This window comes from Arvicanthis niloticus, chromosome 1 (genome assembly GCF_011762505.2).
Source record: "Arvicanthis niloticus isolate mArvNil1 chromosome 1, mArvNil1.pat.X, whole genome shotgun sequence".
In the NCBI taxonomy this organism is placed as follows: domain Eukaryota; kingdom Metazoa; phylum Chordata; class Mammalia; order Rodentia; family Muridae; genus Arvicanthis; species Arvicanthis niloticus.
Genome location: NC_047658.1, coordinates 131,561,157 through 131,573,591, shown reverse-complemented (window position 1 = coordinate 131,573,591; position 12,435 = coordinate 131,561,157). Strand labels below are relative to the sequence as shown.

The window sequence follows — 12,435 nt, the reverse complement described above, 5'->3', positions numbered from 1 at the left end:
TACAAGGGGCAGCAGGATTTTCTGTTTTCCTTTAAAACATTAGTTGTCCGTAGTAGGCAGCCTTTATCTATGTGGCTCTCAGATGCTATGCACAGGTTTTCCCATTCCATGGTGCCCTGTCAATTCTTTTCAGTATTTAAGATTTTTGAGTGAAAAATAAATTCGAGGGACACTTCGCTGAGCAGAGGAAGGTGAGGCTAAAGCTGCCATGACCTCTGTCCTGCCAAGTGCAGCTGTCTTTCATCAGTGCTAGAGCTGGGCATGTCACCAGCCACTTTCAGTGCCCTTACCTGGACTGTGGGCTTTGTAAGGACAGAGGTCAGGTCCTGCATTCACATCTATAGAATTCCCTCAAAACTCTACTTGATTCACAAGGGCAGGGGCTGTGCAGCCTATTATTTATATTTGTTTTTGATAGCACTTAATGATAGTATCCTCTGGGAAGAAGCCAGAGATGGCATGAGAACCATAAAATGTCCCGTGAACACCACTGTCTTCAGCCTCCGCTTCCACGGCAGGGCTGGCTTACTCTCCAGGGCCCCGCCCTACTGGCTCAGCTTGGGAACACGTTCTGGGAAGTACCTACATCTTTGCAGTTTTCTGACTTGGAGAAGTGGATCAGGTCATCGTTGTACATGTCCTGGGTGTTGAGCAGGTCACTGTATTCCTTCTGGCTGAGGTCTTCTGGGTTAATGCCGTTGGCCCTGAGGAATTCCTGGTACGCAACACTGAATGCCTGTCCTATGGACTGTGCGATCAGCTGGGCCTATAGCAGCATAAGGGGAGATGGTGGTGAATGAGATTTCGTAATCAAGTTTCACGTCTTTCAAAACCATCCGCATCATTTGTGGTCTTGGCCTCTGAGTTGGTAATGATCACATCTCTGTCTGTATGCACTATGGTGCACAGAGATCCTGTTTGTGTGTGTAGACATGGATGCTTGCTTGGCCCCCAATTCAAAATGTCAAGTAGGAATCACCCACAGTATCACATCAAACTATTATTCTCACAGACAAACTTAGGTAAGTAGGTGTAAATATCTGGCTACCTCATGACAGTTTTTTTTTTTTGAATGGCTGGGTCCTGGCATTTATACAATGTATCATGATTTTTATCTCAACCTCTTTTCCTTTATTATATTTATGGCTATAAATTATTTTGTAGAGAAAAGTGATGAGATGGCTCAGTGGTTAAGAGGTCTGGGTCCGGTGGGTGATGATGTTCCTGTCACTGGGCTGGGAAGAAAAGGGCCATTTAACTGTGGTAGCATGACAGCTCTGCACAGTTCTGAAGTTTTCCTCTGTAGATATTCTGGTGCCATGAAGATTTGGTTAGACTGGCTATCTGGGTCTCCGTCTTTCAAAGCCTGCTGGCATAATGGCCACTCTTCCTTCCCAAGCAAACTCGGCACTCCCCTGCCTTGGGGCTTTTGTGATTGCTATTTCCTAGTCTCACTCTATTCAGGTCTCTGTTCAAATGTTACCCTCTTGGAAAAAAATTAGAGTATGCTGATGATTGCACTTGAACTTGTCCTGACCTTTGTGCACGGATCCTATTTTATATTTCAGTAAAGCATTCTCCATGTCTCATTTATTAAGTTCACTTATCTTATTTTCTACCCCCTTCAACCTGTACAAAACATAACTCCTGTGCTTTTATTCAGCCTTATATTTGAAGATCTAGAACAGTGCCTGACACACAGTAGGTACTCAATAAATATGTTTAATGTATGATGAGCCAGACTGATTTGGATTCTGATAAACTGGGCACTTAGTGGCTATCCAGGTCACCCAGGGGAAGGTTGGGGAAGCCAGCCTTACGTCCTCAGACTCAAAGACATGGCAGATCATCTTGTACTGTCTTTTTCCATCTTGGGATGGGTGAGAGGCCTCCACATTCTCCTGGGAGTTGGAGCGGGGCATCCGCCTGCGGGCCATCAGCACGACGATGTTCCCAATGTCTGCGATGTAGGAAATGGTTCTCAGAGGGTGGTCCATCATAGGCTCCTAGAGGTGAAGAGCAGAGAAGGTGAGTCTGCACACAGAACCTTAGAACTTACCAGATGGTTATCTTCTTCCCTCATACCAGCTGAGTATGGAACCCAGGAGGGGTGAGCCAGGGACAAACCCTCACTGCCATCTCTGAATCCTATCCCCAAGGCCTGAGGAAGTTTCCTTGGTTAATGAAGAGCAAGAGATATGTGCAGGAGAAAAACAAATATCAAACATTTTATACTGTGTGGAATCTCCAGTGGTGAAGCTGAAAGGATAAAATCCAAATTTTAGTGTGTGTGTGTGTGTGTGTGTGTAAAATTATAAATAGATTTCCTTAAGGCTAATGAGTCCTGTACAATTTTAAGTAGATTTCATGCGAGTCCTTCCCAGAGAATTCATATGAGTGACTGAGTGATAGACAACACACACGTTCTGAGTTTTCCTTTGTGCTTTAAGAATTAATGTGACCTTTGAGCCCACATTAGCCTTTGAGTTTCACTAGAAACCAGTGTGTGTGGGGGGGGTAGATGAAGTCCTGACAGAATGTGTATTATTGACACGAACATCAAGATTCCAATGTCTCAGACTCATGGGGATGGCAAAGCTTTTCTCTGGTCCATGTGTAGATGCTGGAAAAACAAACCAACCAACCCGTAGACCCCAGTTTTGCCCTCCTCAGTGTTTACAGCCTGAGACTGCTCTCCTAAAGAGATATCCTACTGAGATTAGCTAAACCTGCCTCCTTGTTCAGAGGTATAAAATAAACACACTGAGTTTTGAGGCTGCTGCTAGTACACCTCCATCAGAGCACATGGTCTACCAGATCACAGCTACTCTGGGATCTGTGAGTCTGTGAGTCTGTCCTTTCTTTATTCCCTCATGACCCCTGTCAGTTTCTAGGACCTAGAATGCAAGTTGTGGCACCCCAATACCTGGGGACAGGCACTTTACAGGCAGAGAATCTATGTTAGAATTCCATGGGCCTTCACCCCCGAGGAAAATGGGAACAAGCTGGTACCTGTGTATCTGCATTCAATACTTTGATCCTCTGGGTAGAGATGAAGAGGTCCACCTCAGTCATTGGCTGAGATTCACCTTCAGGAGCCTAAGAAGAAAATGCACCAAGAAGTTGTTTTACTATTTTATCTTAACCCAGAGGCATGGGAAATGTTAGCTCACACACTGGGTTACCAAGACACAGTCACCAGAACGGCAACACAGGGTTAAATTGCCAAAGCTAAAGGTACTACAGGGAGGATGGACACGTGGGCCAGAGTTAGCATCTCTATATGACAGGGGAAATGCAGAGTTCCTTCTGCCCCTTCCCCCGGAGCAGCAGTGGCTGCAGCAGATTAACCCTGGACATGATGACAAGTGACCCTTTCTGTACGGCTTTTGGAGACTGAAGGGTAAGAGCATCTAACTCATAGCGAGGACCTTGGAATAGTCACTCAGTTTGCCCTGAGAGAGCTAATGGAGGACAATGCCTGTAGCAGGTGCAAATGAAGCCACCGGATGCAGTTCTGGTAAGAGGGTCTTCATATTCACACCACCACAGCACCACAGAAGCAGCTGCCTGTTCCCACAGCCACCCCCATTACAAAAGAGCCCCCAATGTGTCACATCCTCAGAGTAAGTTACAAATACCTAGAAGCTCTACAATCCCCAAAGTGCAGCCTGGCTCATTTAGGGCTGAACCCTGCACATGTGTGGTTATTAGCGGGTTTTCTTTTTTTGCATCCAGCAATCTGAGAAATCCTCAAATGGAATGTAACTGTAATTGAGTAGTCCCAGGTCCCTGCCACATCACTGCTCCTGAATGGCTTGCCGCTTCCGCACTAGAGGATTCATTTAGTATCTCCAGTCTGCTCCCTGTCGTTCCTCTGATGTGAAATGACCAAATGAGCAACAGAAAATGGCCACTTGAGGCAACTAAGTTTGGAGAGAGGCTGGCTTATGGAGCGACTCAAAACGAAATCGGAACAAAAAACTTGCTGGATGCAGAAAGCAAAAACACGAAATCATAAAAAGGCGAAACAGAAAAGAAAACGGACAGGCGTAACACCAAGTGATGAAGTTGTACTGCACCTTCTTCCTGCTTTTGGCTAATTTCTGGGCCGTCTGCTTAGCATGGAACAAACAGAGACAGGAGAATAGTTAGAAAAGAATTTGCAGACTCAGTCAAAAAGGGAACGGACATGCTAACACTGCTTAGGGGTATAAAGCGCTTGTAGGAGGAAGATGGACGTACACACCCCACTTAAGGGGAATATTCCTAATACAATGTGAGTGTCAGGGACGGGCATGGAGGGGCATCTTAGGCTTCACTGTCATTTGACTTTTTAAAGAACGAAGTTTGGTTCTGTTCTTACCAAGTCCCTCCCTTACTTCACTGACTTCGGCTCACGTCTTTATTTGTGTTTCCTTTGGGAGTAACCTGCTGATTTTTCCCTCAGCTGCTTCTGATAAAAAGCTACAGCTGGCCAGACTTTTCTCTTCTACTGAAGTTTTGGATCCATCTCTGAGCCCTGCTTTAGCTGTGCTGCAGTTTCGTGCACTGGCATTTCTCTACTGTCACACTACACATGGGCTGTGGCCTCGTTCAACCCTGAATCGTTTAGAGTTGTGTTATTCATTTCAAAAATATTTGGAGTTTTTCTAGCTATCCCTTTGGCCTTGGTTTTGGGATCGCTTTTACTGTGGCCTAAGAACATGTTCTGTATGGTTCCAGTCTTTTTGAAAGGTGCGTATCAAGCCCATGATTGACGTGGGTGAGCACATTGTACGGATTGCACAGTAAGCAGTCTCAGTTGTCAGTTAACATGATCTTTCCGTTCTCACGTGGGTTTGTGTTTGTGTGTCTGTCCTGCGGGTTTGTTTGTGTGTCTGTCCTGTTTGTTCCTTCATTTTATTGACAAGCTGTTACTGTGGACTTTGTATTGCTTTGGTTCTATCGGTCTTTGCTTTCTCTGTTTGTAGTTATATTGTAGAATACATAAATGTTTAGGGTAGTATGTCTTCCTGTTGAATCAATCCTAGAATTCCTCCCCCCTCCCCCACCCCATTTATCTGTAGCAATAATTTCCTCTTAAATTTCATAAGGTTAATATAGTTTGTACCTGAGTAAAATGGACACATTTCTCTTTTTACTCATAGTTAAGAGATAGCATAGCTAGTAAAAGCTGAGCTGAGCTCTCTAAATCTAAATCTCAGCTCTACTACCTAGTATTGGTGTGATTTAGGCAAGCCAGTTAACATTTCTGCTTCCTCTATGTAATATATGGATTAAAATAGTATCTACCTCACAGGGCTGTTTTAAAAGAAAATGAATACATGAATAAAAAAAAAGTCTTTGAACAGTACACTGAACATTATGTCTGTGTTTGCTATATATAATTAAAATGTACAGGTGTAGGATGCAGTTCCTCAGTTGTATATATTATATGTTTTATGTCGATGTGAGTCAGTGGCCAGACTGTGGGCGATGTTATGAAGGCTATGGGTAAAGCTGCAGCACTGTGATGGATGGATGGGGAAGGCTGGACTGTTGTCACGGGTCGGGGTGGTGGAAGCTGACCTGTTGTGAGAGCTGTGGTACCAGTGGGTAAGGCTGTGCTGCTCTGCTGGGGGTGGCTGGGTGACTTACCTGTAGGAAAAACTGTGCTCTCAGCAATGCATCTCTGTTTCACTAGTGGTTAGAATGTGTTGCCTGCTGCCTGCATTCTCCCACTGTGGAGACTGAATGAGTCAGCCATCCGAACACCGCATGGCTAATTACTAACACACCCAGGAAAGGGGGCAACCCCTCTCCCACACAGCTTCCCCATCATTCTTCCCGTGGTGATGAGATGGCTGTGAGCAATCTACTCTGGAAGACTCTGAAGTTAATAAAACACACACGTGCTGCACTAACTGTCACACAAGCCAGTGGGTGCATCTGTGCTTCTGAGAAGGCCCTGAGTGGACCTGAGTGCACGTGAGTGAGTGAGAGGCCTTCTCTGGGTGTTCTGACCTGAGTCGGTTTTTATTTGCCTTGTAACTTATCTTCTAGGATCTGAAATGCTTCCTTTCTCTCCACTCTTGAAGTAACATGAAATGACCCAGGAATTCCTATTGCGGTTGGTATCAAAAGGCCAACAATTCTTCGACTCCAGGGAACTGTGTTCCACCTTCATCATCAATAAATTACCCAGACTCCATTTTCCCCCCCAAACTACAGAAAGATAAGGAAGGCAAATCAAATTTCATGACAGGTGTTCTGACATGGTTTCCAGAAAAGTTAAAAAATGTTTATGCAGCAGATTTATAACATTTTGATGTAACACTGACAATATGAACAGGTCAGAGCCGGAATGAAAGATTGGAAGAGGCTGCTAAAACCCTTACAAGGCCGAGGATGGCAGTGCCCTGGGATCAGAGCTGTGTCCCTCCCTCTCACTTCAGGGTCACAGTGCACTGGGCACTCACCATTGACAGCCCCTCTAGGTTGGCATGCTGTGGGGAGCGCCTCTGCTGGTCTATCTGTTCTTTACCCAGCTAGCATCTGCTGAGCTATGGTCCTTAGCCAGGATGCTTCTAACCGTTTCACACATCACTGTCAAAACTCTCAACAACCCTATGAGGCAGGAATTATAGTAAGACACTCAAAGAAGAGGAAAACAAAGCACAGAAAGGCTAGGTTATCTGCCCAGTGTCACACAGCTGTGAGGTAGCAGAACTGTGACCCAAGCCCAGGCACTCTAGCCCTTTAGCCTACACTCCCCTTTGTGCGGCTTAGGCAGGCTTCTCTTCTGGAATGTCTCAGTTCCCAGTAAAATGGGGCTAATACTACCTACCTCCCAGGTCTCCCTTCCTGCTCCAGTCTGAGCAGTGAATGAGGCAATATATGCACAGGCCTGAAAGGAGGCAGCAGCATCCTCTCTAATGATCCGGGTCTCTTCAAGCAAGCTGGGACGTGACAGGACTTAGGCAAAGCTACAATGATGGAACATTTAATTCTACAATGAAACTTTACAAAATCACAAAAGAATGGAAAAGTAAGAACTCTGGAAGAGGCTAAGTAAAGACAGATGAAAGGAAAATGGCAGAGGATGAGAGGAACAAAAATGTGTGCAACATGCAGTCCTGCAACGGCATTTGTGACATCATCACACAAGCCTCACAGATTAGAGAATGGAGATGAAGACCCTCTGCGTGGACACCCACAGCCTCTGTGGCTCAGAGGACTTTCCTAGCCTCTGCTGAAGAGTCAGGAGTCCCAGGAGAGAGGAAGCCAGAGGAGCTAGCACAAGCTTCTTGTACTCTAGACAGGGAATAGTCAGTGCCCTTGCTGTGTGGAGAGGGACATTCCAGAGCATCAGGTCATGGGCAAAAACTCTCCAGAGGTCTCTCCCATAAACCTTTCTACCAGCAGGCTTTAGCTGGATATACACCACAATCCTGATGTCCCATGCTTAAACAATTAGGGAATTACTGTTTAAATACTATGAGGTGCGTCCCCATATGGCAGGAGTGCCGACAGCCACTTGCTATTTTAGTCACATGGTTTATGTCCTCAGGGGTTGTCTAACTTGTCAACATGAAGTTTTAAAAAAATTATCCCCAATGAAGCTGTGATGTTCTGTTGAATCAGTTATGTTTCCAGCTTTATTTGTGCAAACAAACAACTCTTGGCTTCACTGATCTTTTGTATTATTTTATTTCTGATCTTCGTTATTTTGGGTTTTATTTAATTCTTTCTTTTCAAGCCCTTGAGGTACCTCAATGGGGCACTCGCAAAGTTTCTATCTTTTATGTAGGCCCTGATAAATGTAGCTCATAAATGTAATTTATTGTAACTTAGTTGCATTGTGTTGTATTTATTTTGATTTTTTTCTATTATTTTTTATTTGTTGAGAATTTCATATATATGTAAATGAAAATTTAACCAATGCACCCATTCTAAAAACTTCCTAACTTCATGTCTTTTATTTATTGATGATCGATTGATTTGGTAATTTACTAAGTCCAGTTAGTGCTGCCCATGTGCCACTCTGGTGTGGGTCCATCCTCTGGAGCATTGGGAACCTACCATTAGCCACACTCCCTGTGCTGGTTTGAACAAAAATGGCTCCCATAAGCTCATATGTTTGAATATTTGGTCACTAGTTGGTAGAACTGTTTGGGAAGGAAGAAGAGGTGTGTTATCGGGGGCAGGCTCTGAGGTTTCAAAAGACTTTTATATTCAGTTTGCTCTCTGCCTCCTGCTTAGGGTTTGAGATGTGAGCTGTTAGCTGTTCTTGCCACCATGCCTTCTTTTTACCATCATGGACTCTACACTCCCTTTTATAGGTTGCCTTGGTCATGATGTTTTATTACCACAATAGAAGTAACTAAAATACTCTCTAACTGCCAATTTGAGAAAAGTTTTCACTCACCGGTCAGTTCCCCTGTGATCAGCTGCTCAGTGTTCCATCTCCATGTATTTGTATAATTTCTAGGGTTTTTACTTGTTAATTGTTAATTTCTAGTTTCATCAATCATTGTGATCAGAAAGGATCCGGCCTATGATTTAAATGTTTTGAAAATGTGTTGTGTAGCTACTGGATGAATTAGCCTGTAAATGTCCAGAAGTCATATGATTTATAGTATAACTTAACTCTGGTATTAATTTGACTTTAGGAGGCGATCTGGCTTCTTTAGCTGATGTGAAATGCTGAAATTCCACACTATTTCTGTACTGGATCCTCTCTCTAAGTGTTATAATGATTGTGTATAAAACTTGATGCTTTAACATTAGGTGCATATTAACTTATAATTGTATCTCACTGTTGACTTGATTCATTATCACATGGTGACTGCCCTTATCTCTGTCCTAGTGTCTAATAGATAGTCCTTGTTGCTTATTCCTGGGGTATCATTTCGAATCTTTCCCTTTTTACTGTCTGTGTAATTACTTGTAAAGTGGATTACTAGCAGGCAGCATACTGGTGGCTCGTGTCTTTTTAAAAATCCTTTCAGTAAGTCCCCTAAGCTTTAACTGAAAAATTTAGCCCATTTACATCCGAGATTGTTAATAATAGGTAAGGACATATTCCTGTCATGTATATGTGTTATGTGCTATGTGCATGCACATACGTAGTATTTGTGTGGTGAGGATGGAGGGCAGAGGTTGACAGTAGGCATCTTCCTCAGTTACCTTATATATTGAAGCAGGGTTTCTCAGTTGAACCCAGTACATATTGATTCTATTAGCCTAGCTAGTCTGCTTGCCCTAGGAACCCTGTCTCTACTTCCCTGATACTAAGAATACAGACAATTTCATGGGTGCTCAGAATCCACCTCAGGTCTTCACGTTCTGTGGCTAGTGCCTTACCCATGAGCCATCTCTACCGTTCATGATGACGTTCTTACAGTTGTTGGGATGCTTTCGTTTTCTTCCTGTCTTAGCTTTGGGCTGTTTTTTTGTTTGTTTTTTTCTCCGAGACAGTGTTTCTCTGTATAGCCCTGGCTGTCCTGGAGCTCACTCTGTAGACCAGGCTGGCCTCGAACTCAGAAATCCGCCTGCCTCTGCCTCCCAAGTGCTGGGATTAAAGGCGTGCGGCACCACCGCCTGGCTTGGGCTGACTGTTGCAGAGGTAATGCCGGATTTGTTTCCACTTGCCTTTTGAGTAGCTACTCTTTTATGGAGATTTATACTTTCATAGCCTTTGGTGATGTTAGCTGTTTCTTTGATTTCTGTGAGTAGGTTTCCCTTAAGTGGTCTGGTGGTCATAGATCAGTTTTTGCTCCTCTTGGAAGGGGTTAATTTTCTCCATTTCTGAAGAGCAGTCTTGCTTGGTAGAGTAATTCTGATTGACATTTTCTTTGTTTCAGGACTTGGAATATGTTATTCCATTCCTTTATATACTGTAGGATTTCAGCGGAGATGTCTATTGCCATTTTAATGAATGTACAGTAGAAGTGATATGGTATTTTTCTCCTGCAGACTGTAAAGTTATTTTCTTAGACTTTTGGCAGTTTGACTATAATGCTGGAGTGAAGATCTTTTCTGGTTAGATTAGAGGTTCTATAGACCTTTTATACCTGGATGATCATATTTTTCCAAAGATTATCTCTGATCGTCTGATAATTGTTTCATGGAATAATTTCCCTCTGTCCTTAACCAATGATATAGATATTTATTTACCTTAAAGTGTGTGGTGGTTTGAATATGCTTGGTTCAGGGCATGGCACTATTAGGAGGTGTGGCCTTGTTAGAGGAAGTGTTGTCACTGTGGGCGTGGGCTTTGAGACCCTTCTCCTAGCTGCCTGGAACCTACTCTTCCTCTATTTGTCTTCAGAACAAGATGTAGAACTCTCAGCTTCCCCAGAGCCATGCCTGCCTGAACACTGCTATGTTTCCTGCTATGCTGATAATGAACTGACCCTCTGAACCTGTAAGCCAGCCCCAATTAAATGCTGTCCTAAGAGCTGCCCTGGTCTTGGTGTCTGTTCACAGCAATGGAAACCCTAATTAAGACAGAGTGTTACAAAGGTTTTGTTTGCTTTTTGGTTGTATGACAGTTTTGCTATGGAGCATGTCTGTCCTCAAATTCTCAATTTTCCTGTATTAACCTCCCGACTATGGGAATTACAGGAATATACAATCACCCCTGGCTTTCAAAGATTCTAAATGCATATTTCTCCCTTCCCTTCCTTCCTTTTGTGGGATTTTTTGGGGGTTATTTGGATAGTCAACCCCTTTTCAAATTCAGTCGTTATTTCTTCCCCTTGAACTAGTCTGTTGTTTTTTTCTGGTTCTCTTTCATGCTAAGATTTCTATTTGATTGCTCTTAATTTTTTTTCATTCTTGTTCTGTACTCTATTCCTAATTTCATTTGATGCCTTTAAAATATTCTCTTGGACCTCACTGAGCTTCTTTCTGTCTGAATTTTAAAATTCTCTATCAGGCATTTCACCCATTTTGGTTTCTTTGGAATCTGTGGCTGGAGAGAACCGCGTCTTTGGACACAGTGTGGTTCTTGTGTTTCTACACTGAGCTTTCTGCATCCAGTGGATCCGATCACTCCTCTTTAATTAGAGGTGGCCTCCTAAGTGGCTTTCTCCTGAAGATGTGCCTTATTTCAGAGTCCAGTTGGCTAGGTGTTGTTGTAATTATTTTAAAAATGCCTGCTGGTCAGGCTGACTATCTAGGCTGCAGGTCTCTGACTAGATCAGACGCCATGTTCCAAGGCCATGAGGCCATGTGCATACTGCAGCTAGAAACGGCCAGCCAGAAACACCAGCCCTGCTACCCACGAGATGCCATCGTGGGAGATGGCTCTGCCAGTCTTCCACACTGTCTCTGCAAGGCTGGGCATTGCCCGGACTATCCTGCCATCCACACGGGCTCGGTACAGATGAGACTCTAATGCTTAGATTATCCAAAGGCTTATATATTTAGTAATGATCAATAACAAGATACTCTTATAATCAGAGGTGTAACCCAATAGCCAACCTAGATATACCAACTACCTTTGACTGCTACAGACAAGCGAACATCAGCCTTCATCTCCCCTCTCTCATTCTCCATCTCTCTCTTAGCTCCTCCTCTTCCTTTTCCTTTTCCTCTTCCTCTCTTTACTCCTCCCACCTTAGCTCCTCCTACAGTTAGGCATTTGGCTTAATTTCCAATTGGACACTGTAGGGTAGCCCTCCTGTAGCTTTGTTGGTTTTAACTCATGACCAGGCACTGTACATGCTATGTCAGAATCAGAGAGCTATTGTAGGGTATACAAGCTAAGGTTACATTAGCAGCTTAGGAAGTAGGTGTCAACAACAGAATGTGTGGAATGCTATACGGCCAATCTTACCATGGAGGCTGTGGTGTCCACCTCCTCAGTCATGTGTCTGCAGCTACTGGTGTCGGCTCTGCTACTAGTAAGGGTATGAGCACTCCTAGTAGTGTAAAGGGACCTGAACTCTTTGTCCTATGAGCAGATAGTGGCTTTGGCTCAGAGACTGCATAGGAGAGGCTGATGGGAACCACCTCTCTATAGTGTTTATATCCAATCCTGACTGCATTTCCTTTCGGACAAGGTGTGAGGACATCAGGAAGTAGATAGATGGGGTAGCAACAACAGTTGTGTCCCTCTCCTCTGCTGGCTGGCTTCTGAGAGCCTGCCAGGAGTGGGGCCTCAGCCCCTACAACCCTTGTATGTACAAGGACAGTATAAAGGTTAGGGCTTCTTGCCTTCCTTTTCTACTCCTGGACCCTAGTGATCAAGGAGGAGTAGGGCCTGGCAGGAACAGGGTCAAGTTCCCCTTAAGGCCTCTTTAGTCCTGCACCCGTGGTGGGTGACAGATGGACTATCAGAGCTGTTCAGGGCTACTTCAGCACATTCTGGTGGGCAGAGCAGCAGGACAACCGCCATGTCCTGTTAGTAGCAGGTGTGTGTGGCACAGGGTGTCAGAGTGAATC

General features: G+C 44.1%; 1 protein-coding gene across 4 annotated transcripts in view; it reads right to left on the bottom strand.

Annotated features, from left to right (window-relative positions):
• Positions 1 to 12,435, bottom strand: part of Apba1 (amyloid beta precursor protein binding family A member 1) — a 200,564-nt gene that overhangs the window by 12,804 nt on the left and 175,325 nt on the right. For 2 of the 4 annotated variants that reach the window (XM_076918547.1, XM_076918545.1), the window contains exons 6-9: positions 4,083 to 4,118; positions 3,013 to 3,099; positions 1,821 to 2,006; positions 587 to 766 (exon numbers count right to left, since the gene is read on the bottom strand). In XM_076918547.1, the coding sequence (XP_076774662.1) occupies positions 587 to 766; positions 1,821 to 2,006; positions 3,013 to 3,099; positions 4,083 to 4,118 (489 nt within the window). The remainder of the gene's footprint in view (positions 1 to 586; positions 767 to 1,820; positions 2,007 to 3,012; positions 3,100 to 4,082; positions 4,119 to 12,435) is intronic. The other 2 variants (XM_034504554.2, XM_034504563.2) reach the window with 2 other exon arrangements.